This window comes from Peromyscus leucopus, chromosome 1, assembly GCF_004664715.2.
Source record: "Peromyscus leucopus breed LL Stock chromosome 1, UCI_PerLeu_2.1, whole genome shotgun sequence".
NCBI lineage: Eukaryota > Metazoa > Chordata > Mammalia > Rodentia > Cricetidae > Peromyscus > Peromyscus leucopus.
In genome coordinates this window covers 30,903,047-30,930,964 of record NC_051063.1, presented here as the reverse complement: position 1 = coordinate 30,930,964, position 27,918 = coordinate 30,903,047, and the positions used below count along the sequence as shown (strand labels likewise).

At 45.1% G+C, this 27,918-nt stretch overlaps 1 protein-coding gene across 6 annotated transcripts in view; it reads right to left on the bottom strand.

Moving 5' to 3' along the window:
- Positions 1-27,918, bottom strand: part of LOC114697061 (nebulin related anchoring protein) — a 73,988-nt gene that overhangs the window by 24,954 nt on the left and 21,116 nt on the right. For 4 of the 6 annotated variants that reach the window (XM_037205936.1, XM_028875135.2, XM_037205946.1 and 1 more), the window contains 15 exons: positions 27,385-27,489; positions 25,982-26,089; positions 24,929-25,033; positions 18,708-18,806; positions 17,577-17,681; positions 16,425-16,532; positions 16,089-16,190; positions 13,734-13,931; positions 13,138-13,242; positions 9,439-9,537; positions 7,854-7,958; positions 6,770-6,877; positions 5,543-5,854; positions 4,086-4,190; positions 1,142-1,240 (listed from right to left, as the gene is read on the bottom strand). In XM_037205936.1, the coding sequence (XP_037061831.1) occupies positions 1,142-1,240; positions 4,086-4,190; positions 5,543-5,854; positions 6,770-6,877; positions 7,854-7,958; positions 9,439-9,537; positions 13,138-13,242; positions 13,734-13,931; positions 16,089-16,190; positions 16,425-16,532; positions 17,577-17,681; positions 18,708-18,806; positions 24,929-25,033; positions 25,982-26,089; positions 27,385-27,489 (1,863 nt within the window). The remainder of the gene's footprint in view (positions 1-1,141; positions 1,241-4,085; positions 4,191-5,542; positions 5,855-6,769; positions 6,878-7,853; positions 7,959-9,438; positions 9,538-13,137; positions 13,243-13,733; positions 13,932-16,088; positions 16,191-16,424; positions 16,533-17,576; positions 17,682-18,707; positions 18,807-24,928; positions 25,034-25,981; positions 26,090-27,384; positions 27,490-27,918) is intronic. The other 2 variants (XM_037205942.1, XM_028875137.2) reach the window with 1 other exon arrangement.

Here is a 27,918-nt window from a genome sequence, read left to right as displayed (position 1 = left end):
CTTCTTTCCTTCCCCACATCTAGGGTCCCTGACCTAATCAATATCCCTCTAGTAAGTTCAGGCTTCCTTTCCCAGAACTTGGAGTGAGCTTCGGGCGGCCTACGAGTTTGTTAGATGGCATACAGAGTTAGCATACCACCTAAGAAAATTTCTAAATCGTGTTTTTCCATCCCAACACCCATCAGACATGTCCAAGGTTCTACATATCACAGCAGCGCCCCCTAGAGTTGGTTAGGGTGAGGACACAGCACGTGTTTTCCTTCTTCAAGAAATGCAATGAGATTCTAATGAGCAGGTAAACAGGAAATCAATTCCAAAACCAAAGTACGGGACTCATGCCACCTCACAGCCTGAAGAGTACCCAGGCCCTTTTGGGGGTGCCTGTAGAAAGACACAACCCGAATTTCTTATAAAGCCATAGAGGGAATTTTGAAAGTTGGATCCCCAAGGTTTGTAAATATTTTCGTGTGTCAGAGCTGAATATTTTAAGATACTTCAAAGCTAAGTCTGTCTTACACTAGATCTGCAGACTTTGCTCAGTAATAGCAGCCAATTAACTCCTGTGTTTAGGGGAGTCTTTTTAAGACCTCAATGTTCCATTCAGTCACTAGTGAACTGAGCATTGGGTCAAATCTTGGTTTCCTGAAATATGCAGAATATGGGGAGTAGCTTGAAGTCAGCTAATATCCACAATCAGACGCAAATCATTTTTTAAAAGCATGGGAAAATGAGAACACAATGTCAATCCCTGCCCTCAGATCCCAAAGAGCCCCAAGCATGGCTTCCTCAGTCCAATTAGACAGAATTTTACTCAAAGTTCTAACTCTGAAAACAACATTTGGAACAAAAGGAAAAGGGGAAAAAGGCCCCGTGGCCACAAATCTACAAGCTATGCAAATGCAAGGAAGGAGGCATCGGGGGCAGTGGGGTGCAGAGCCCCACTTGGCACGCTGAGTCCAGGAACGCCCCATTTGCATCCTAATGAGGAAGCAAGCCTGCCAGGGGGAGCTTCATAAAAGACAAGGGGACCCTTCATCCTCAGGACGACAGAAGGAGCAGGCCCGAGATCCCCTCCGCTTCAATCACACCGCTGAAAGAGAACCCACTCTCGGAGTCATAATGTATATACATTATCACTTACATCCACTGCTTGGGTATAACTAATCCTGGCCTGGACCATCTCCGGAGTGTCTTTAATACTGGTAAACTTCAAAGCATCTGGATGCTGACGGTACTTCTTCTGTTGAGCAGGAAAAGATCAAAGCCGTGAATTTTGTGCTGCTCTTTCATGCCATTTGAAAGAGAAAATCACAGGTTGCTTGAGATTAGAGTGAATTTGTGAACATAATTATTATTCGGCTTCCTCCATCTTTATATCCTAGGTACCTTCAGGTTAATATTTGTTTCAATTTAAGAATAACCTCATGTCAATTAACATTAAAGTATTTCTACCCAGTGCAAAGACAACATCTCAAAATTAGATTACACCAGTAAAATACTGTAGGGCACACACTTCCAAAGTCATTCTTTCTAGAGGCTTCAAATGCTGTGTTGCAGTTGTTTACATATCTTAGTTTGGCAAGAAAGTGCCTTTCCCGTTACATTTATCGATTGAAGCTTTCTGTTTCCTTCCCCCAAAGGACTTGGCAGGCATTATCACAGCCAAAACCCGCATTTAACATGCAGGGTGTAGTCACTTTAGACCAAGGTTCCTTTAACATGCGTGGTAATTCTCAAAGATATTACAATAAGGAAAAGGCTACCATCACCATCATCGAAAGGAGCTGTCAGAGCATTTGAAAACATGGAAGGTATGTATTAAACAAAACACAAAGCAACAGAAAACGTAAATGCTGGCAAAAATCTGGATGGCTCATTTTGGAGAACTCTGGAAAACACAATTAAGTTCATTCCCTTTCCTTTTAATCAAAGCACATTTTTCAGAGCCTGAAATATTATAATTTTAATGATATAGTGGGGTTTATATTTCCCCAAATCATGTTATTTTCTAGACAGCTGCCCATTTGTCTGCTTGGCTTTGTACACACTGCTTTACGTTGCACATGGTTAACTCTGGTCAGCCACCTGTATTCTGCAAATGACGTCTCACTGTAACACAGTCACGGGCATTCGCTGACGTATTGCCTATAATCATCTTCAGCTAGTCGTGACAGAGACTATGTAATCCACAAAGTTGGGGCTTCACAGAATAGTTTTAATGGCTCCTGCTCCACACCACAGGAGTGCATGTGCCTCTGTGTGTGTGAATGCATGTATACATGTGTATGCATGTGTGAATTCATTTACACATGTGTAAATGCATGTGTGTGCATATATACATGAGTGCATGTATACATGTATATATATGTATGTGTGTATGAGTGAATGCATGTGTACATGTGAGTGAATGCATGTATACATATGTGTATGTATGTGCGAGCATGTCCATATTTATTTGTGGCTCTTTCCAAAGTGTCTGGTATTCTCTCTGAAAGTTAATCAGCCCAATTTGACAGGAACCTAGAAACATTAAATAGTTGAGGAAAGTTGTTAAAAAATATCTCGCCTAATACACAGTTTGAAGAGTGGACTGAAGAAAGATGTTAAGAAAACGAGCGAATTTCTTGAGAAAGTTTGTAAAATGGGGAAAGTGGTGTGGCAAAGTTCTATCACTGTGGGGCAAATGATTCCCTCTGTAGTTCTTTGGTGCCAGACTTAGAAAGGAACCATCTGGAAGTCTAAAGTGCTTGGAGCGGTCTGTAGGGAATGAAGATCCTCCTTTATGAAAGGGCTCAATGCTGTGGGACGGTTAATCCTCGAACCTAGGCGTTTGCTCCCATAGTTTTTCTTGTTCAAGCTCCTGAGAGGGCCTTTCTCTAACTAAACACAGGGCAACACTGACCCTGCTGAGGTCTCAGGTGTTGAGTAAGGTCTCTGAGAATTGGGTCAGTGGGAACAAGGCAAGTTTTGCAGTTCCCTCTTACATGTAAGGTGACGAGAATACAAGTCCTGGGGAGACTGAAACACTGGACAAGGGCCTTGCAAGGCCAGCGTGGCTGTCAGTCTGCACTGACTATGCATCAGTAAGAATCTCTCTTTAAACATCATCCAGGAGCCTCACGGTCAAAACTAAAGTCTTCCAGGGTTATGCACAATAAGGGCTCCTTTCTGGCCAGAAAGTTCCAGAAAGACCAGTCTACCTAAAGCCCATGAAATGCTCCCTTGCTTCCGGACACAGCCCTTCCCAACAGAAATGGTGAGGGGCAATTTGGAGAGTTTGATGGTGCTGGTTCTCTGCTGAGCTTGAGCCTTCAACCACAGCTCTCAGAGGTGCTCTGTGCAGCAGCGATTCTGCCCCCCAGAGGGCATCCGCCAACATCTGCAACCTCCCAGGTGGCCACCACTGGCAGAGAGTGATTCTGACATCTAGAGGCCAGAGAGATGCTCCTGAGCATCCTCTAAGATGGAGCATACCGTCAGAAAGACAACATGTCAACGGCATCGAGGCAGACCCTTGCCCTGCCCTCACAGTCTTTAAAACTGCCACTCAGTGCGGCTGCTCTCATAAACAGAACTGCCTTGAGGACACTGGCAAAAGTGAGCTTTAAAAACAGCAGAAGGGATGCGTCCCTCCCACAAGAAAGAGCCAACTGTGTCACTGTGTCGGACAGCATTGTGAATATTCACAACTGTTGTGAATATCCACAACTGTTTACGCTGTGGCAGCAGGGGGGAAGCGTGCCTGAAGTTGTGAAAGGTCTGCCCGGGTGCCACCGACATGTCTTTTCATCACCTCTCCGGTGCCGCCTCGTTAGGGAGGTGGGGTGGGCAGCAGTTGAGCTCCGCTTGGTTGTCATGATTACACATAAGATCACTTGTCACCCTCTTTGCTTTTGCTGGGACTCCACGGTCCCCACTGGTGTGTGTTTGGTATGTGGCTTCTCTCTAATTACCAGCCCTGGTCCGGGGTTGGAGGCCTTTCATGTGGCTTTGCCTTTTGAGTGGAAATTATTTTAATTTTATACAGAAACGCCGCACGCCTAATGCAGCCAAGCCCCATCACACACACTGTCAGGAAATCTCACCTCGCTAATGAGTTCTCCTGCCTTCTTCGCCTGCTCCACATTTAATGACCCGGTGGCGACCCAGCCTGTGCCTTTCATCCACTTCACATCTGCCCTGTATTGGTTCTGACAAAGGAGAAAGAAAGCGAGAAAGGCAGGCCACTGTCACTGCGCAGACGTTTAAAGGGCTGTGAACAGTTCCCAATGTGCCCTCGGTGCCAGCTGAGTCAAATTAAATGTCACTTTGTCTTACCTGTTTCTGAAGAGCCGTGGGTGAGGCCCCCAAATCTACAAAGCAGCCCCCCTTTAATCAGAGGTCTCCCTGTAGACGGTGGCTTTGGGCCCTACCCAGCACTACTTGGGGCAAAGGGAAGGTGCTTAGTCAACCTGGGCCCTCATTAGGGACGCATGTCTCCCCTCCAGACAAAAGCATCCTCCCGTCTGCCGCACCAGTTTTCCTGTTTAGAATGGCACACACGGGGGAAGACAGTGGCTGCCTACAACAGAACCCAAGTAGGAGAGAGACTCTCATAAAACCCGGGTCTTCCCACGGTGCCAACTCCCTCCTCCTGCCCCCATGGGGCAAGGAGGAGAGTTCTCATCTCTTCACTAGCTATGAAGGAGTAGTTTTAATGAAATTATTTAAATGGAACTTTTCTCTAAAGCCATCTCTCTCTGTCTCTGTCAGAGAGAGAGAGAGAGAGAGAGAGAGAGAGAGAGAGAGAGAGAGAGAGAGAGAGAGAGAGAGAGAGAGAGCTGTGTGTAACAGCCTGGCTATAGCTGACCCACTCACACATATTTTTTTCCAAGAATCACCCAAATCCAGAGAGAAAGCAGAACCAGGCAAGGGGTACAGGAGGAAGGAGAGGGCTGTTGAAGATCCACAAGCTGGTCATCCAAAGAATGGGAACCATTAGAACTGGGATGAGATGTCAGTGACACTCTCATAGTTGACCATATGTGGGGATGACACCAATGTATTCAACTCCAGCATCAGAGAGAAACCTAAAACATATGTCAATCAGAATTCCAAAAAAAGTAGCTCTGTCTCTCTGACTGTTGGCACACAACTTTAAGTCAGCATAAGCTGAGCAGTTAACCAAAAGGAAGTAAGAGCATTTCCCCTGAGGGAGCCATAAATATTTACCCCAGAAGCATGAATTGTTACCCCAAAGGATCTGGGGAAACAAAGATTTCAAAAGCAACAACAACAAAACCCAGCATAGACACGTGTGCGCACACACACACACACACACACACACACACACACACACACACACACTGTAGCATACACATACACACTGCAGGCACACACTGTAAACACACACAGTGTACATACACACACACACATGCACGCACGCACGCACGCACGCACGCACACACGCACACACACACACACACACACACACACACACACACACACACACACGCACGCGCACGCGCACATGAGTTCATGTATACGCAGGCTCTGAACTTACATCACTCTGCAGGCCATAGGCCTTCTTGGCCCACTCCACCTTCAAGTCTGTGGGCAGAGCTGTGAAGCAGTGTGACGCTGTCCTGTAGCCTATGTCTGTGGCTAAGTGCTGTGCCTGGCGGGCATGGGCAAGGTGGAGCATGTCGAGGGAGGCATGATACTGAGACTTGGCATCCTCAAAGCCCTTCTTGTACTCCAGCTCACTCTGTAGCTTAGACATCTGCAGAGAGTGGCTCATCCGTGAGTCTCCCTGTGCACTCTGTGCCCCGATGAGTTTCCCTCTGGACTTTTCGTAATCCTCCTTGTACTTCACCTGAATGTAAACCGCACAGCAGGAACATGGGTCAGTCTCCTCCAGATGCTGGGAGGCTTCTAACCGCGGGCATGAGGTTAACACAAAGCCATCTGATAGAGTCCTGTTAGACAACTGATGCACTTCCTCTAATCAAACCCGTAAATGAAATATCACACTGATGCTAAATGCCACAACAGGCCGACGCCACGTCGGTGAGACCTCCTCTCTCCTCTCTCCGCTTGAGGCTACATGCTCTTGATTTCTTCTTAATTTTTCGTACTTTTTAAGACTTATTTGTTTTTATTTTATGTTTATGGGTGTTTTGCCTACATAGACATTTATGCATCACAGGCAAGCAGAGCTCCCAGAGGCCAGAAGAAGGCATCTGGTCCTCAAAAACTAGAATTACAGATAGTTGTGAGCAGCCATATGGATATAGGAATTGAATCCAGGTCCTCTGGAAGAGCAGCAAGTGCTCTTAACTGCAAAGCCATGTCCCCAGCCCTGTTTTAAAATCATGTGTGTGTGTGTGTGATGATGATGATGTTTTGGTTTATTTTTTATTTTTCTAAACTTTATTATAAAAATAACTTGCAATTAAGTAAAAATATCACACACCAAAACATCCAGATCCAAAGCTTATACAGCTCAATGTACTCCTATACAGTTAAAACAGGCATTTGGAATAGAAGCTGTGGAGATTTGTATTAAACTTTACACTTTAAGTACCAAATATACTTTATTCATATATCCATTGCTGAAACAAACAAACAAATCCATAGCAGAATTAAAACTAGAAAAACAATTAGCTTTGTATCTTATTTCATAATTCTTGTCTATTACCTTCACTCAGTCCATTTTTATATTCTTTTTTTTAAGGTTTAGTGTGAGTATGTATATGCCCGTGTGTATGTGTGTGACTGAGGGACTCACCTCACTGGCCAGGTCTCTCCTAGCTTTGGCCATCAGGAATGTCAAGGAGTCGAGTCTCAGCTCAAACCCTTTTGCCTTCTGCCTTTCCCAGCTGCTCTTGTACAGTGTCTGGGGAGATGCAGGAAAGCAGCGGTTATCCTAGAGAGACGCTTCCTCTAGACTCTGTGAAAAGCTTTCTAAAAAGCAACAGTAATGGCATCCTTCCCTAGCCTGAGAACGCGGCTGGCCCGTGTCCTGTCTGCAGGCCTTTAGCACATAGCACTTCCATCGTAAGAAGTAAGGATTGAACCTCAGAAAGCTTCACAAACATCCACGGCACACGGCATTGGAAGGTCTGTTCTCTGGGTCTAGGACTCAGCCACAGGCTCAGCAGGACTCTCTCCTGCACCGCCCCCACCTCCAGCCTGGCCCCTGGACCTTTCTCTCTTCCTCCCATCCGGAACCCCTGCCTCCAGACTTTAAAATCTTTCTTCTGGAAGGCCTGTCTTCCTTTCAGGATGGGAATCAGTTCAACCTCTGCCCCTTCTTCTGTTTCTCCTTCCTGCCTAGTCCCAAGTCAGGACTACAGGGACTTGGGAACATTGTGCATAGAGAGCCAAGAATAGGCACAGAGGGACAGGAGGATCAACCACGGACACTGTCACATCAGGGAGCCATGGCCGTGCACACTTCTGAAGAACATCATGCATATACACTTGCTGAAGTCTCATGACCGCCCTGCAAGCAAAGGCTGGGATTCGCCCCCCTCACTAATGGACATCCAAGAGTAAGGTTTGCTCCACGGTTACACACGCGGTAAGTAGTGACACTAAGGACCAAGGTTTGCAGTCAACAGCTGGGTGTCCCTCTGCCACCACTCTCCCACCCACCAGGACCTATTCAGTAACTTAAGATCCCTGCCAGCCATTGCTAGGACGGTCATCTTCCTCTTCCCCAAAGCACTGGTCAGGAGCCAGAGCTGCTGGAATGGCCAGATACACTAGAGTTGAACCGGACGCTACCAATGTGGCTGGTAGTTGATGACCAGGTGACTCTAGAGACGCAGGGGAGCACAACCCACATCTGCCCACTCCTCCTGTGGTACCTCACTGAGCTGAGCAGCATTGGCCCGGGCTTGCAAGAAGAAAGGTTCGTCTTTGCTGATGGTGTACTGATGGACAGACTGCTCATTGCCGGCTTTGTAAGCCACCTGACGAGAGAGAGCAGGGTTGGGGAGGATAAATGTGGGTCACCCACCAGAACTGGAGCCACAGAGATGGAATCAAGGACACTGAGGTCAAGACAGTAAGTCAGGCACAGAGACCACATGATGTCACTCGTCTGTGGAGACTGAAAAAGTTGACCTCACAAAAGTAGCAAATAAAGGCAAGAAGGGGGACAGGGGTTAGGAAGAATAGATAGGGGTGCATGATGGGTACAAAAATGCAACTGTTGGGAGGTAGTTCTGTTATACAGCACATATATGTACACATATATTTGTAAACACACATATGTAGACCACCCATGGTCCACAGCAATTAATTTAAACTCTTAAGAGAAATACCAAGAACACGAAAGGTTCCCAGCCCATAGAAATCACACAGAAATGCTAATTACCGTGATTCAATCACTGTACATTGCATTTGTGTATCAGATTATAATACTGCACCTCATAACTAAGTAGAACTAGTGTAAGTCAGTTAAAGGAAATGCTTGCTTATACCTTAATTCCAGCACTAGGGAAGCTGAAACAGGGGATTGCTGAGGGTTCAAGGCCAGCCTGGGCTGTAGAGTCAGATCCCCATTTCAAAAAACAAAAACATAGAGAAAACCAGATACATAAAACCAGGACAGACATTAAGAGACAACACAGGGAAAACACAGGGGTTGAGGGCAGAGACCAACGCAAACATCCTCCAGGCTTTCTGTTTCCACATCTTATCCTAGAATCGCCATTGGCCTCCCAAATCTATTACCATCTACCTTCCCCTGTGAACATCAGAGATTACTCCCCTACCCAGAGGACTCCAAAGTAGGCTGAGCAGGAAGCACACTCCCTCTCCATGACCAACCTTCCTGCGCTGGGAGGAACTGACCCAGGAAGTGGGCAGTGACAGGCCAGCTTCTCCATGGAAACAGACCTCAATTTCCCTCCTCCTTTCCCCTTCCCTAAGTTATGTTTGTAAGCAATGGCGTTCCCTGCCTCTGACAGCCCTTCTGGTGGGGGTGGGGGTTGAGGGGTGTAGCATCTGCTGGGCCCGTGGGAAGGGAGGCTAGGAAGACCAGACCGTGGCTATCAGTGGGGTGGCTCTGGATTGGACAGCAGTCTGCACACCACACAAATGGCACCTCGAGCTGTGACTCCCTCATTTGAACTCAACTGACACACGGCCAAAAGCAAATCCTCCCCAACATGGTTCTCTGTCAGTCCAGAATTATAGTCTTGGATAAAGGACAGAATAAAGAGAATCAAGAAAGGGGGCATTAAGAAATACAGGCAGCAAAAGAGGTCACGTATTAGTCTATCTTGGTGACTGTCGGAGAAGCAGGGTGTGCGTAACAGGGAGGCTGGTGACTAATCTGCAGATGCAGGCCTGAGGCACGCCAGGCTGCACCTGTTGTTGTCGCAGGAGATCCCAGGCCCATGACACAGCAAACTGGTGGCATCCAGAGGGCAACCCGGGACTCACCCCACTCTGCAGCTCCTGGCTCTTCTTAGCATGCTCCATCTGGGAGCTGTCAGCCACACTGGTGAACTTCAGCTCATCAACCCTCTGCCGGTAGTTTTTCTAGTTCCAAAGAAAAAGTACCCCATAGCGTTAGGACAGGGTTGCCCCCTTCCACGATAGACACATGCACACACACTTTTGTACTTTTTATGGCTTGAGCATTTCCTTGCGGGGAGGGGCGTTCTTGCAGGTCCTAAATCAGAGCCTCACAGCCTATTGTGGTGAGGTTGTCTTTTCTCGTGTGTGTGTGTGCGTGTGTGTGTGTGTGTGTGTGTGTGTGTGTGTGTGTCTATACAAGAGTGTACACACGTGTGAGTGTATATGCATGCAGAGGTCAGAGGTCAATCCTGGGTGTCTTCCTCCATCTCTCTCCACCTTACTCTTTGAAGCAGGATCTCTCACTGAATTGGCAGTTTCCCACACTACACTGGCAGGCCAGGAAGCCTCAAGACTCCTCCTGCCTCTGCTTCACGTGAGTCTGTTTTTGTTGTGGTGACAGATGAGAACTTTGGTGCATCTCAGCAAACCCTGCATTGCACTGTGTACAGTGGGGTGTTTCCATCTCCCAAATCAAGGTCTGTCACTAGAGGGGGAAGTGGAGCAAACGTGGTTAAAACTATACAGGCAGGTTCAAATCTCCCTCCACCCTTCTCCAGTTCCCTCACTTGGCATACCACTTAACAGACCTAAGACCCTCTTCCTTCAGCAGTGATAACAGGGGAGGAAGCTCTGTCACCCTGAGGTGGAGCAGATGCTTCGACGCCATCCTTTCCATGGGACCCAAGCGTGTGGCACACAAGGCAGGGCCTCTCCAGGACAACTGCCCATGGTGTCCCCACACCTATCCAAGGAACTAATGAACGAGGGGCACCAAAGCCACATGTGGAAGGTCAGAGGTCATATGCCATTCTGTCTCTCTGAGGTCTGTCTTTGTTCCACAGCCAGTAACTAATTGGCAAACTTTCAAATGTGCTAATTCTGTCTCCCCACAGGGACTTTTTGTCTTTCCTGAGGATTGTTTCCTCTGCCTTTTCCACTGCAGTTGCCAAACTGGATGAGAAAGGCAGCCTCCGTGGACGGCTTGCTGCAGCAGTAGTGTAGGGAGCTCACGAGCGGGTGCCCCAGAGCTAGTGCCATTAGCAGAAGCAGCATTTTGAGGACCAGTGACACCTCAAATTCCCTTCTTTTAAGAAGAAAACACAGGTGTAAGAGAAGGCTTACTAGAAGCATTAGACTCTAGTTCAGAAGAAATCATATACTACCCCCCCACACACACAACTCAGGCAAGATGCTTAATCTTCATTTCAACCTGCTGGGATGTAGAATCGAATGTAGCATAGATAGCCTCTGGGTGTGCTATTAAGGGTATTTCTAGATGGGTCCAACTAGAGTGGGAAGGTACACCCTGAATATAGATGGCATCATCCCAGGAACTAAGGATCCAGACATCATGAACTTCACTGTCATCATCATCATCATCATCACCATCAGAATAATAAAACAACTGAGTATCAGCATCCATCTCTGTGCTTCCTGACTGTGGGTGTCATGTGACCAGCTGCCGCCTGCCCCAGCCACCATGCCTTCCCCACCATGACTGGACCATCAAACCCTAAGCTAAAATAAACCCTTCTCATCTTAAAAAACAAATTCTGGAGACAATATTCCAAGAGACTGTTGACTCTCCTCCCTAGTTCCTGTGTTGGATGGGAAAGCTCACTTGTCAGGTCATTGAGGGAAGTCACATGACTCTTTTGTCTCTGGAAATTCCCAGTCACTATAGTGCAGGCCCTAGGCAAATCCTAAGTACTTACTTTGGAGCTAAGAGTTCATTCCACTATTCCAGCACACCAAAAATCAGTAAAAGAGATTTTTAAAAAAAAATGCCTTAAAAAGTTTAAAACGCAGTAGCCAGCACAGGAAGTGAGGTAATCACCCATATCTCTGAGGCTGAAAGGACAACTTCCTGGACCCTCCGCACACTGCACCCTGATTCAAGATGATGTTCTTCTCATTTTACCTAGATCTCGGCAGGTCTCCAAGGAGGGAGGTATGAGAGCCTCAGGTGATGTTCTGTTCTTTTCCTGCTGTTTTCCTATCTACATATTTTAAGATCAAATATCATCTTTGAGAGTAAGTAAGGTAGAAAAATGAGAATAAATAACAAAGCATGTGTTTGGGGATGAGATATTACCAAGGAGTCACTGAGTCACATGAAAAGTACTGCGTACTGAGGTTTAAGTAGCTCTGCTTGTGAGTGGAAAAAGTGACATAAGTTTATTTCCCTTGTATAAGATGGGATGATAAGAAAGATAACAGCGTCACCGCAGCATCATAGAGGACAGTAGTGACCAATACATTGCACCGTGAACCAACACACTCAAAGTGATCAGTCAACCTCACCAGTTACTGAATTATTACATCTATAAACGGTGGCTTTTTAATCTCTTTGCAATGTGCCGACTCAGCCCTCCTGGCCCAGAGGCAAGAATCCCCTTGAAGATCCCAAACAAAGTTCCTGACATAGTCACACTTCCACATGAAACGTCCTTCCAAAGTCCCTCTCTGCTTTCTGCCAAAACAACTCCTCAAGTCATAAACAAATGCACAGACTTAGACCACGTGCCTGGACGTATTTCTACTCAACTTTCTCATTTTCACATGAGAAGAGGGTCCACAGGTGTAGTGACTCCGTCCAAGTCTCCAGAGAGTGTGCCAGACATCTACTACAAATGCCAGGCTCTGAGTCCCATGTTATTTCTGTCAGAAAGGTTGATTTCTTGGGACGAGAAGGTTTTTTTGTTTGTTTGTTTTTCAGATTTCAGGGGACTTTTCTCCCCATTGGTTGGTTTGTGGGGGATATTTGTATATAATGAGATATTTTGGGGATAAGACTCCCAATTTAGACTCATTTATGTTGCATATATACCTTATTATAGCTATAACCTCAAGGCAATTTCATGCAATATTTTCAATAATGTCTGATACAAAATGTCATGATGTGACTTTGTGATTTCCTGTTCAAATTGTTGGGAATTTTGGAGCATTTTGAGTTTTTCAGGTTTTTGATTGCTCTATCTGTATACTATGCCACACTTTCTACACTAAATTCTCTGGATAAGACTACTTGTAGGGTGGTGGTAGTGCACACCTTTAATCCCAGCACTGAGGAGGCAAAGCAGAGGCAGGCAGAGCTCTGAGTTCGATGCCAGCCTGATCTACAGAGTTAGTTCCAGGACAGCCAGGGCTACACAGAGAAACCTTGTCTCTAAAAACCATTTTAAAAAAATTGCTTCTTAAAATAAATTGATAAGCTTCTTAAAAAGCTGGGCATGGTGACACAATTCTGTAATCCCGGCACCCAGGAAGCAGAAACAGGAGGATTTGGAGTTCAGGGCCTGCTTGGGCTGTATAGGAAGATCTTGTGTCAAGAAAACAAAAATCAAAATCAAAACAAAACAAAAAGCTTCCTACAGGAAGTTTAAGGGGGTGCGGAGTTGGTTCAGGGGACATCTCAGGTACAGACATGAAGACGTGTCTTCCCTCTCATTCACACTCGGAATAAAGCCCTGGAGGTTCCAGAGGCACTGGAGGGCAGCGGCACTCTGTGACTCGGGGATTGAGGATCATTTGGAGCCCAGGGACAGACACTCAAGTTACCTCACTGACGAGCTGTCCAGCCTTCTTGACCTGTTCTAGGTGGAGACTCCCCTCGGTCAGCCACCCGACCCCTTTCATCCATGCCAGGTCAGCTTTGTACCGCAGCTGCAAGAGAAATGGCACCCAGCTCTCATGGGACACACACAGGGACATGGCCACGTTGATGGAAAAGTCAGGGAAACCCAAATTTGTCTTCCCAGAAAACTGCGCGCCCATTTATCCTCAGCAGGTCTTTCTTTGGGAGGTAAAACCACTGGGTCCCCCTTGTGATTGAGCTGGGCAGATTCTACCTTAGTGTTGAAACACTCTGGACTGAGCGAAAGTAGTGTCTCATATTATTGGACCAATATTTCCAACATGTTTCTCCTTGGCTCATGTCATTTCCAGTAGTCTTGACTTTCCCACGGGCTCGGAGCCCCACCCATCCTGAGTCTCTACTATCCTGACTGGCTTTTCTCTCATATGTCTTCCCTGGACCTGGGGCAGCTCTAGGTCTTCCTAGCTCTCTGCATTATACAATGGACTCCAGGACAGGTCAAATCACTCTGAGAGTGCATCTTCATGGGTGCAAGGAGCCAGCGGCTAGTGGCGCTCACCTCGCTCTGGAGTCCGTAGGCTTTCTTGGCCCACTGAGTCTTCATGTCTTCGGGCAGCACAGTATATTCATGCAGTTTCTTCCTGTAGTCAAGGTCGCTGGCGAGAGCTTGGGCCTTTTTAGCATGCCTGAGGTTTACCATGTCCATGGGCAGGTGGAAGTGGGTCTTACTCTCTTCAAACCCTTTCTTATATTCAACCTTGAATGCAACAAGACAAGGCTCACAGTTTAAATGAAAGTGTGGGAGAGCCCCTCCGGCTCTCAGAAACTCAGCATTCTGGGTGAGGCCACCTGTCTGTTGGAAAGGTGACCCCAAGTCAGTGTCACCACGGCCATCTTGGTGCTGTTTTTCACTCTCTTGTCTCTAGGACTATCTTTTACCGAACTTTGTCGCGTGCATGACTATTGCAGGAGAGGACACCGTCTATGCTCTCTGCAGAGGCTATCAGAGGCAAAACAACAAAGTATGGGCTACAGAGCCAGACAAGCCTAACTCAAACCTGAGCAGCCCTCTGCCAGCCAGGCAGCCTCTGGAAGGTTAAATCACCTCCCTTAGGGCTCATTTTCCTTGAGGAAACCGTTGTGATGAATATTAATATAGAGGCAGAAATGTGCTTAGAATAGGGACCATCACATGTAAAGAACACACATTCGTGACGAGAACACAATGGTGGTGGTGGTGGTGGTAAGGATGATGGATGGCAACAGCGGTATCTATGGAAGCCACGATGGTGATGGTGGTGGTGGCAGTGATGGTGGTGACGCTGGTTCCATGGTGAGGAGAGACAGTGTAAGCAGCAGGAGGAGCACAGTGCAGGGTAATCAGAGCTCTGGGGTCTAACGCTCTACGCTTCTCCCACTATCATTGACTCCCATATGGTTTTGGGTTACAACTACTCCAATATAACAACCTGCTGTCCATTTAAGTCAAAGCTCAATTCTAATTCTTACTGTCTCTTTGTGCCTGTGACCATGAACTTCCCACAACCTGTCCCATAACGTGTCTAAATGGGTGACTTGGATGCCAGCTCCCGCACTTCACTCAATCTATGGTCTCCCTTTTTTGTTTGTTTGTTTTTGTTTTCGTTGAGACAGGGTTTCTCTGTGTAACAGCCCTAGCTGTCCTAGAACGAACTACCTCTGGAACTGGCCTCTGCCTCCCGAGTGCTGGGATTGAAGGCGTGCGCCGCCACCTCCTGGCCATCCATGGTCTCTTGAGGGCCTGTCAGGCAATGATGCTCAGCCGTTGAGCAGAGCTGCATGGCTTCATCCCGGTTGGGAAGGATAAAGCAGGAGCACAGGGCTCCTGTGTCTGTCCACTGTGCATGCTTTGCACTGGGTAGAAGATGTGACTGAAAACCACGGATGTTTCTTTCAGTAGCACTCTCTTTTCCAGTGGCTCTGCGACCAGCCTGCCATGGTCTTTTGTAGGTGACACTCACCAATGTCAATCTCCAATTATTTACACGCAACAATATTCAAGTTGGTTGGAGTCTTGGATGCTCCATCTGCCTGGCAAATATTTTGAAAGCTCTAGGCTGTGACTGCAAGATTCACCCAGAGCATTGTCACATGGACTATAAGCTTACTGTTTAACCCTGCTGTGCTAGATATGACTCACCCCCACTGGGAGTTACACTGAGGTTTAATTCCCCAACAGTAGGTGGTGGTAGTGGGGGTGAGGGGGTGGGGGGGCCAGGCAGAAGTGATTGTTTCTTGGGGCAGAGTCCTCATGAACACACGATTGCATCTCTTGTGGGACTGGATTCCTTATCATGAGAACAAGCTGTTATTAATATAAAGGAAGGCCCACCTTGTGCTCGCTCTCTCTTATACATGCATTCATTCCTCTTTACATTTTTTCATCCTGTGCAAAACAAGACCCATACTAGATGCAGCTGCACATCCTTGTACTTTCCAGACTTCAGAATTATGTGAGAAAACAAAGCTTTTCTTTCACAAAGTGCCATCTTTAGCATTCTGCCTTAACAGCAGAACGATGGACTAAGACAGTCTCCCATCTGAGCTACGTTCTGTGAGGGGGAACTTGCAAACTGTTCATTCTCATAGCTCCAGAGTCTTGTGCAGTATTTTACCCACAGTAACTGCTCGGCAAATATCTGTGGCATAAACAGATGTGTTTGAGCACCCATATTGCTTGATCAATCGATGCTGTCATCCTCAGGCCATACACCTCACACACTTTTAAAGAACAGTATGCTTTGGCAACATAAAGGAAGTGAACAAGTTCCTCATATAAGCCCAGAAAGAAAAACATTGCAGGTGCAAGTCAACAAGAGTCGCCCAGGAGCACAACCATCAGTTTGGAGCTGGGGGTCGGGGAGGGGGAGTTTACCTCGCTGCTCATCTTGGCCACCTGCAGAGAATGCAGAAGCTTGGAGTCGGTGGTTCCCAGGGCTCTGCCTTTTGTTTTTTCATATTCTTCTTTGTATTTAATCTTGAGAGGAAGAAGAAAGTCTAGTATGAACAAGAGAGTAACTGCCATAGAAGGGACTCTGACTGTAACGAGTTCGAAGAGAACAATTCTGGGGGGATAAGCCCCCCATCTTTCTCAAGAAAAAGATTAAAGTGTTGTGATGTTTACAATGTTAACAGTCATTATTTTTCCAGCAGGCGGCTGGCATCGCCTTGGAATCATTCCTTCCACATGTCTGAGTTAACAAGAACTTACATTGCTGGCAAGCTCCCCCGAGGCTTTGGCGGCCAGCAGAGACATGGCGTCCAGCTTCATTTCAAACCCTCTCCCCTTGGTCTTCTGCCAGCCTTCTTTGTACTTCACCTGAGGGATAAAAACGCAGGTGAGTGCGAGTTGCCGCCCACTGGTCTGCCAGAAGTCCAGAGGAGTTTTCTGTAAAGCAAACTTGCTTTCCTCTGCTGTTGGCGGGCGGGAGAGCCTGGCTGGTATTGTTAAGACTGTCACAGTAATCATTAACACAGTTCACCGATCCTTAGTGCCATCACACGGGACAGGACAAAGAAAGAACCCTCATTTGCCTGGTCCTGTGACTTTGGGCAATTACCTCTCTGACCTGGGGCTAATCAGTTGCAAAATGCATATTATCATTCTCTGGGCTGCTGGAAGAGGAAGTGGGGTGTGGAGCATGAAGAAAAATCCTGAACTGGTGAGGTGCTGCCAAGACGCAAGGGAGTGATGCTGCCTGGTAGCAGCTACTATGTGAGGTCCTTTCCTAAATGCTTTGCAGACACTAACTACAAATCTCCACACAAGTGCAAGTGCAGGAGGATGAAGGTATTTGCTAGGGTCACACAGAAAAAAAAGGGTCCAATGTGACTTCTGAATCCAGGTCTGTCTCATTTCAAAACCCATGCCACCAAACAGCAGGGGCTAGGCTAATGCTGCGCTGTATCGGGGAACACGTCACATTTTTATCGACATATCCTCTGCCTCAACATAGAACAGTCTTGCAAAAAGCATCAGTCCCTCTTTTTATTCGTCTGCCCCAGAAATCCCATCTAGACGAGTGGCTTAGTTCCAGTCACCCCATAACTCCCTGTGTCTTTGTTGATCAGATGATGATGATTCTTGAAACTTGAAATCCCTCCACACAAAGTCACCAGTTAGTCACCAGGATGGTGGCAGCAATGGTGGTGAGCATTCATGTTCACATACCACACATGTGTTCACACAGGACTTGCATTGCTGTGAACAATTCATCCCCAGGGACTGACCAAGTGTCAAAATGACAAAATTCTAAATTGTCCTGGGATGAGCACCCTAGAAAAGAGCCTTCCTTGGGAGGAGAGCAGGCCCTGCTCGTTGGACCATTTCCACATTCACGGGCTCCCTCCACCTTGCTCTCACCTCACTGAACAGTTTGGCATTGGTCTTGGCCTTCACCAGCTGAGGAGCATCCTGGGGCAATGTGTAGTTCAGCTTGTTTCTCTCATAGTCAGCGCGGTAATTAACCTGTGGGATTTAAAAGATGTCTGCAAGGTGTGTGTACAGTGGGAGGAAAGCCTTGGGGAGTGTTCTGCTCCCATCTTCCTCTGATTCCCATTGCCAAGAGGGAGTGTCTGAGAACATCCCTCTACAAGAAAACCTGTAATTTGGGGGAATGGTTTATTTAACAGATTGAAGATGTCAAATAAAAAATGAAACAGCTCACAGCACATTCAAGTTTGTGAATTTGCAAGATGTTTTTAACTTGCTGCTGGGCTAAACATTTGCGATATGCAGGCTAGACACTCACCAGCAATCAAAAGACAGCATTACAGTTAGTAATAATTGATAATGTGTAGTTTTCAAATGCACATTTGCAAAAAAATGCATCTTAAATCATGTGTGCACAAAAGAGCTACACAAGCAGGTGATTTCTTTCTTCTTTTTTTCCAAGTCAAGATTTCTCTATGTAGCTCTGGCTGTCCTGGAACTCGCTCTGTAGACCAGGCTAGCCTCGAACTCACAGAGGTCTACCTGTCTCTGCCTCCTGAATGCTGGGATTAAAGGCATGTGCTACCACCACCCAGCAAATATGATTTCTGATGGAAGACTTCAAGACCATCTGTGAGGAGTGTTGCTCAAAAGTTAACCCTGGACCTTGGACACTGGTGACAGTTGGAATTATTATTAGTTTTTTGATGTGCTATATTGAATTATAAAAACATATTTTATTACTTTTTAGAGATTCATGCTAAAATATTTATAGATGAAGCTAGATAATATCTTGGAATTCCTTCAGAATAATAGAGGAAGGAAATGGGAAGCCCAGAGATGAAGCGGAATGTGCTGTGAGCTGACATTGGGACTTCAATACAGTGTCCTCTACTCTTGCGATACTGACATTCCCTATGAAAAAGTTTGAAAGGAGGGGCACCATTTCCTGGCTGGAATTAGATATTCCAGCATTAGTAAAGGTAAAATGCTTGGGGTTAGCTATCCAGAGGCCTCACGGCAATTGCAAGACTCCCAGCTGGGCAGAGATGTGCTACATACGTGACTCAGTTGCTGGGCATTGATTTTGGCTTGAACAATCTGAGGTGTGTTTGTCACTGAGCTGTACTTCAATTTGTCGATGCTCTGCCTGTAGTTGACCTAGGCAAGAACAGGCACAGGAGATGTCATTTGCCATAATCTCTACGATGTGCTTTGCTCCCTTCCCCAGCCCTGTAGTGACGCTCAGGGAATTAGAAAAAGGATGAAAACGCCCAACTGTATACCAGTGGGCATGCCGAGCCAACAGACTGAAGTGGGGCATGGAAGGGTGAGTCACCTAAGAAACAGCACAGCAGAGATCAGTTAACTCGGCACCGAACACAGGGAACATGCATCTTTACACTGTCCACCAGAACAACGCCCTTCATACCCACCCACAGAGAGAGAAGCAAAATTACTGGCAGTAATGAGTTTGGCAAAGACAAGGCAGCTATGGGAACTCATAGTGCTATCAAGACTGTGGTAACAACCCTTGGAATCCAGAACTGCATTTGAGAAGAAACAAAAAAAAAATTCTGTTCCAGCCATTGCATCCCCAGGCTCAACCCTTGGAATCCAGAACTGCATTTGAGAAGAAACAAAAAAAAAATTCTGTTCCAGCCATTGCATCCCCAGGCTCACTGCCAGAGAAGATGGACACAGGGTCACTTTACAAAACAATGAAGGGGCTGTAGAGGTGGTTCCGTGGTCAAGAGCATGCACAGGTCTGCAGAGGATTAGAATTTGGTTCCCAGCACCCATAGCAAGTGGCTCATGATCATCAGTAACTCCACCTCAGGGAGCATCCAATGCCTCTGGCCTCCCTAGGTACTAACACTCAGGAGCACACACCCACATTCACACACACACCCTTAAAAATAAGTAGTAACAAAAATTCAAGGTGTCTATATACTATAAATGGGATTTTTTTCTGTATGTCTAATACTTCATAAAAGAGATGTGCTTTAAAAAGGGAAAATAGGCCAAGTGGTGGTGGAACACGCCTTTAATCCCAGAAGGCAGAGGCAGGTGGATCTCTGTGAGTTCAATGCCAACCTGGTCTATAGAGTGAATTCCAGGACAGTTGGGCTTGTACAGAGAAACCCCGTCTCAGAGAGAGAAAGAGAGAGAGAGAGAATGGATGGATGGATGATGGATGGATGGACAGACAGGTGATAGATAGATGGATGAATGGAGAGAGAGAGAGAGAGAGAGAATAGAATATGTAAGAGGGACAAAAGGTCTAACAATGTCATACAGGTGTCATCTGTTTATCCCCTGCAATGCCAGGGATAAACCCAGGGCCTTATGCCCTTAGGTGAGCTCTCTCCCACTGAGTAATGCCCTAGTCCTATATGTGTGTGTTGAGTGAGATGCAAAGTACCCTTGAAGAGGTGGTCCTCATGAGACCAGATAGCTGGTGCGTGTACTTGTACACCAGCTGCTGCTTGGCCTCTCTTTCACCTTTCCACGGTCCCCAAAGAAGCCACCCACATTTTAGTGTCTTCCTGGAAGAGAGAGAGTCGGGGTCCCCAAAAGCTTCTTGCACTGGCTGCCAGCTTTCCTACCTCTAGACAACTAGGGTTACTAGATTTCATTTTTGAAAATGCAAATCATTTTTAAAAGAGTAAAGTATCATCAGTCATTTGTACAGAAGAATATATGCACCAGTCCAGCTCATTCTGCTTTAAATGCCCCTGACCACAACCCAGAATGGGAGGAAAAGGAGCATGAGAAAAAAAGTCAGGGCCTAGGTTCATAACCTCAGGGTAGGCAACATTGGAGAGAACTGAGATGGGGTGAGCAAGAACCCCCAAATCTACCTAGAGCAGCAAGAGAACAGGCAAAGGCAAGAAGTGAGGCTGTGGCTGCAATGAGCTGAGATCCGAGGAAGAAACTCGTCCCCAACTTCCTTCCCACCTGTCCGGTCCCAGCCACTTCCTCATTCATTTGCTCTTTCAACAGACATGGAATCGGCACCGAGCAAGAAAATGTAGGAATAGCCTTGTCCACATAGCTATTCCAGATGGGTCTCTGCTGCCTGTATGTCCCATGCTGGTAGAGTACACTGGAGTATCTAAGCCTCTCCGATCCATTATCTAAGCTGAGCTGTGGCTTAGCTCAAAGGGGCAACTCCCTACTGAACGTCTCCCTATGTCCTGGGTCGCCCAAGTCTGGCAAACCCATCATGACCCCAGAGTCACTCAGTCACACTCCACTGCTCTCTCTTCCTGGACCTCCTCACATGGCCTCAGGAATCAGTACACAGCGTCTCTCTTTTCCAATTATTACCAAGAAGCAATAAGCCCACATTCTTGTGAAAACTACTGCAATATTCTGAGCCAATGGATTCATTCACTCAACTTAGATGTCCAACAATATGTACCTGTTTTAAAGCATGTATACGGCAAATGTATACACATGTTACTGACAACTTTAAAAATAAATGTATAAAATCCTGGCTTAAGCAAGCCTTGATGTGGTTGTTTCTTGAATAATTTCCCAGCCTTTAAAATTCCACAGCATCTTGTCACTTCTAAAGACAGAGCTCCAGGACATGGGACTTTCTAAATTTGGTTTTCAACATTTCTTTTTACAAAGTGTTTAACTGATCATTTTTGTTAGCTGACCATTTCATACTTGCATCCAATGTGTTCCATTCATTTCCTATTCCTCTCTTATCTCCCTCCCATCCTCACCAACCCTCCCCACCCCATCCTTACCAGTCCCTTTCCCAATTTCATGATTTTTGTTTTTATTTTATGAGCCATTTAGTTTAACCACGGTCATCTGGAACCACCAGGTTGGGAGCATCAGTTGGCTTCTAGTGTGGTCTCCAGTGGGTGCACAATTGAAGACAATGAGCCCCGTCTTCTCCCTGAATCTATTCGTAGCAAATCGTTCAACAGAAAGAGCTAGGCTAGCCCTGGACTCCTCTTCCTCCATGTCTGACTTCTGCTAGGCCTATTCTTGCACAGCCTTCTGATTGGATTTCAGGGAATCTATGCCTGGTAGTGTAAACAGAGCCCGAAACTCATGGCCAGGTCTTGAGATCATAGGCCCTGGGGTGGGGTAGGAGCTGAATACAGTTGTTACCTAAGCTGAAATAATACCAAACTGACTCCTAAGCACATATGCTTACAGTCATAGACCAGGTTATTCTCAGCCTTGATCAGAGAAGCTTCTCTTTCCAGTAAAAGGTGGTAAATACAGAGGCCTATGGATGCACAAGGTAATGAGAATGAGTGATGTGTGCTGAGAATGAGTGATGTGTGCTGAGAATGAGTGATGTGTGCTGAGGTGAGTGATGTGTGCTGAGAATGAGTGATGTGTGCTGAGAATGAGTGATGTGTGCTGAGGTGAGTGATGTGTGCTGAGAATGAGTGATGTGTGCTGAGAATGAGTGATGGTGCTGAGGTGAGTGATGGTGCTGAGGTGAGTGATGGTGCTGAGGTGAGTGATAGGTGTGTGTGCTCAGCCATCAACAAGACACTCATGCCATCTGCCCTCAGGCTCAGAACGCTGTAGAAACGGAGCTGACTGAATGAAATGCCAGAAGACAGAAAGGCTGCAAAGTGTCTTCTGGGCAAGCCTCCCAGCACACCCTGCTCCAGATCCTCTCTAATGCGTAGCTGGCAAATAAGTCCATATTTTTACAGAAAAACAGTGGCACTCATGAAATAAACCTGAGCACCAGCTTGGGTGTTCTGGCTTCCAGCTTATTTATTCTAAGTCTTCCCTCTACTCATTATCCTTGCCCCTGCTGATATCAGTTAGTAGCAATTATGAGCAACACAGGACTTCCTGTACCTTTCACTGCTCCAAGTGTTCCATACACTCTAACCTAGTTAATCCCCCAACTATCCTGCAATCACCCCTACCCTACAGTGTGGTAACAGAAGCATGGGGAACTAAAGTGATTTGCTTAGCTAGTAAGGGGTGAAAGCTATGATTGGCATCCCAGACCAACTGGCAAATAAGTCCTCGGCTGTGCCCTTGGGTCTTTGCTCTGTAAGCCCAGTTTCCCTGGAGTGCTTGGGACTGTTACAGATGGATGGGGGGTCCCCACTGAGAACCCTTTGACTTGTATATTTAGACCAAGAAATGTATTCCATGTGTAAACAAATGACAGATGACTCTGTCTCTAAAACAGCATATGGACACTACAGAGCGCCCGGTACCTAGCTGACTGCTCTGCTGGGTACAGACACCGTCGCCTCAGTATTCTTTCATTAATAATTCAAGGAGAAAAACTTTGTATGTCTGGAGTATATAGAGAAAACTGGGGAATATAAAGTCATTTCAATGTCAACTACTAATGAGATTAGAGTGGTGTGACTTCCTAATTCAGAAGGGGAAATTATCAGCTCATAATAGAGTCTTATTAGAATTCAGAACGAGGCATGATAAAATGTCATAAAAACTGTATTTTTTAAATAGCACATTCCTTCCTGATAATTCTGCACTAAATATGTGACTGCACACAATTACTTTTCTCTGCAGGACATAATTAACAGCCTCCATGATTAATCACATCTTCACAGTTTCATAAATGTCTGGTCACTGCTTCAATCTACATTCTGAAAGGCTCTCTGCTAAACACTGAATCCCGTTTTAATTCTATTAGTGTTTATTAAAAACTCACCTAAAGGAATGCCCTCTAATTAAGAACCCATGCTATATTTAATTGCTTGGCTGTCTTTACCACCTTTAAGGCTACCACAAATTCTCCTGGAAAATAAAAGTGGACTGCCCAAACTTCCTGAATGTTAATAATCTACATTAGAAATAATTTGCTCAAGCACACACCAGAGCCAAGAGAGTAAGAGGAAGGAGGGGAGCCGTATCTGTTCATCAGGCATGACTCAGTGCCAGCTGATTGCCGCACATGAGACGTAGCAGCCCTTTGCATGTGTTTTGATTTTACTCCTCACAGGCACAAGCAAGCAACGAGCCGGGTGTGTGCATGTGCTATCGCCTTAGATGCTGTCTCTGAACCCAGTCTCTACTGTGGTCCTGTTTTCTGAACTAGCTACAACATTTCCGCCAAGTCCTACACACACAACTCTGGTAGCAGACAATGTTACAATGGAAATACAGAGCTATAATAATCTGTCTCATTTTGTCTGTGCGGGTCATTAGGCTTGGTTCATAAGTCTCTAGAACTTAATTGCAAATGCACACACTCATGATTTTACTTTTAATTGCTAAGTACTGGGACCAAAGTTAAAGAAGTTTTGGTTTCATTGGGATATAACAAGGCAACCTAATAAAACTTCTTGGGGGAAAAGAGTCAGAAAGCATTGGTCCCTTACATCCTTCTGGTTCTCTTTCCTTGCTCCGTTCGACTTCACAAAGCCATGTTTATCCAATAAGCTGTCATTTACCAACTTGATGGTCCAGACACTGTTTTGGATGCAGCTGAATCAATCCCATCACATCTTACTCTCAGCAAAAGAGAGGGAGAGGCAAGGTCCTATCTACCATGGAAAAACCCAGCCACTAGCTGGAGCTGTGCTGAGCCCACGGGAGCAGAAGCAAAGCACTGTGGGCAATCAGTTGACACACACAGAATTACTTATTAGATTGTAAATTGATGATCACCTTCCCTGGCAAACTATGAGGTCAGCTAGTTTTTAAGAGAGTAAATTACTTTATCCTTTTCTTATGCCCTTTTCAATATTTTCTAAAATTTCAATACTGAACACATAATAAAATTATTGTGATAGCAAAACTGTAATTTTAATCAATTGTATTATTTTGTTTGGGATGCCAAACCATAAATAGGCTCACTGCTGTACTAAGAAATCTATCTATCCATCCATCCATCCATCCATCCATTCATCTCTCTATCTATTCTTGCCAATATACCCCTGAGAAAAAGGTATAGCTGACCCTGTTACTCACTCTTAACTAACACCTACTTTAGCATACAATGTTCTAATTTTTATAGGTCATCATTGCTATGGAATAATTATTATAAATGTGACCAGCAGATGTAGCTCCCCAAATTCTATGAGGAGAAATTGAACTTCAGGATACTTTTAAGACAAGAGCAGAATCATCCATATTTTACACAGAAAGTGGGTTTTTAGTCATACATGGACTTCCCAGAGGAGGGGCAGGCCCCTTTCCCAGTCCCTCCAACCTCCTGTATATTGATGGGATTTTTTCCTTCCCATCTTGCTGCCTAAGCTTTGCTCCACATCAAGCATAGAATAAAAGGGTGGTGGAGGACTCACGTCCTTCAGGGGAACCAGTTTCATTGTTGTTTGGTAGGCTGGAGTGAGAGTGGCTGGGTAGTTGTAATCCACAATGTCATGTTTATAATCAGCCTTGTAGGCAACCTGAAACCCAAAGAGAAGAGACATCAGCTTCCACTTTCCCTAACCTTCTCTGAATATTATAAATATTTTTAAATAATGAGGAACAAAATTAATTCACTTTCATCACCTCTAAAGAACATTACATTATGTTCACACGTTCGCCTTTAACTAATTGAAATTATTCTTAATTAGTCCAAAATTAGTCAACTTCCATGTATAGTACGTTTAATTTATCTCTCTTTTTAATTATGAGACACTCGCTTTTGTTTAAAATAAGCACTTGCACACAGGTATACAGTGAAAGTGCTTCTTGGCAATTTAAGAAAATGAATGAAAAGTGTAAAATTTCAGTGTTTCGGTTATTTTTATGATAGTTGACATCAGCATGCTAAGGCAGAAGAACCCCAACATTTGGATGTTCTGAATGTGAAATCAGTCTTCTTTAAGAACTTGTTCCCTCCAAGATTTAGAATCTGGTATTTGCACATCTGTGACATAGACTGATAAAGCTAGAGAGAGAGCAGAAATGGCCATGCTGTCCCCTTGTGTTTGGTTACCCCATCTCTCGAACTGCTGTTCAGCCACATCATGTCTTCAATGACTGGAAAAGTTTCCAGCTAACTAACCAACTCAGAGTCACAAAGCACTGAGATCCCACAGCGCTTCAAGATGGACTCACACATGTCCATCTTACTGTGTCTTTCAGAAGCTGAGCATTTTACTATACTGGATTAATTAATGATGATAGATCCTTCAAGTCAAAGAATGTTAACTAAGGCTTAGCTGAGCCTCTGAAAGCTTTAAAAGCTTTTTATACATTCTTTATTATATTGAGTAACATTTAAAGGTCTATGTGGATGTTTTTATATATCTAAATATACAATTTTTAAAGGGGGGTTTAAAAAATAATTGGCCAAAATTTTCACACCCCAACCAGCCAATTCCCACCATCCCTTATTCAGAACTCACATTGCTGGCCAGGCTGCCAACTTTGAGAGCATGGAGCATGCGTCTGTCCATGCCGACTCCTTCATAGTGGCCTCTCAGGTGGGTCTGATAGTTTTCCTTATATTTATTCTACAAGAAAACATTAAACTTTGATGAAAATTTCCCAGCTAGATGAAGGTAAACTAAGTCTAAAAATAAACAAAATTCTACTACTAAAAAAAAATAAACTTAAAAAAAACTTAAATGTCAAAAGAACACAAGGATTGGTTAAAAAAAAAAAAAATGGGCAGACAAGCACACAGAAACACGTCTCATGGGGAGCACCAAGCAGATTGGTTCTGTTTGTTCATTTTTACATCTTTAGTTTTAAGTTATCAGACTTTTCCAGTATGAAAATGTGCCGTGAGAGTGTGGAGCTGGCAGTGGACAACCATTGAACAAGTCCTGATAGTGTGGTCACGGACCACAAGCCAAGTCATTATGTGTTATCGCCTCCTTGTCTAAATACAGTCAGCCCTCTGTATCCATGGCATCTACATCTGTAGATTCAACTTGCCACAGATTGAAGATATTTGAAAAGAAGACTGTATCTGCAGTAAACATGTATAAGCTTTTCCTTTAAAAATTTAGCATATCTATCTATATAGCATCTTGATGCACTGAGTATTATAACTAATCTGGAGATGACCTGAAGTGTATGCAAAGGCTATGCCCCATTACTACATTATTTTTACATAAGGGACATTGGAATCTGAGAATTATAGCATCTACCAATGGGGTCCTGAACCAGTCAATCCCCTGTGGATACTGAGGTATGATTATGCACAAAAAAATAGAACCTGATCCTTGTCAAATTTTATGATGTAAAAATTCATCACTATGGCAACCATGTAGAATAATGAGTCATGTCCTAAATGCTGTTCACCAAATAAAAGGAAAACCAAAATGGACTCAATACACCTTCTCTGAGGATATACAAATTTGTAAGTGACATCTAACATTTGGTGTCTGATCATCTGTAAAATGGGGAAATGTTATCTGGCTCTTCAGCTATGAGGGCTAAGTGAGATCGCATATTAACTCAGAAGGACACAGTCTCAGTGAGAGGGACACTGCATGCTCAACCAGGCCCCCATGCTAGCATACAGCATCAGGAACAGCCACTGTGCCACACAGATGGGATGTACAAATACAGTCCTGCCTTGTGGACTCGGTCACGTACAGACAAGCAAGGAATGTTGAAGCTGTGACATCATTTGATAATAAGCAGACTAATCCCAGAAGACACTCTTAACCAAAACTCAGAGTACCATGCACCTGGGAGGCCATGCTTCTCCCGGACACATGGAAATAGTCACAAAGACTGTCTCTCAGAAGCTCAACTCACAAAACGTGCCCAGACAGGTGCTCGGGCAATAACTCACATCGCTGGTGAACTTTGAGATCTTGCTCACATTCCTGAACTGGGGTGTCTCACAGTAGTTGATACTGTGACCTTTACTACCTTCCAGATCCTTCTTATACTCCACCTTGGAAAACCAAACACCAAAAGACTTTCTTAAAAACATCCCCAAGACTTGACTGGGATATTTTTTTAGAAAACTTTCAAACCAAGATTTAAAGTAGGGCAGAGGATACTAAAAGTGTGTGTGTGTGTGTGTGTGTGTGTGTGTGTGTGTGTGTGTGCAACTGTACAAATTTCCCTTTATAAAAATAAGCAATAAAGCAAGTTATTTCATTCTGAAAGTTACACATATGTAGCCCTTCTCAATAGCAGGTGCTGTAATGCTTCACAGATCAAGAACTGTAAAACAGGTTGGGGTGTAACTTGGTGACAGTGAGTGTCCCCAGAATGGGGTTCCGGGTTTGCTCTGCAGCATCAAATAATAATAATAATAATAATAATAATAATAATAATAGTGTCAAAATTATTTTAGAAATGCTGCGAGTACCCTTGG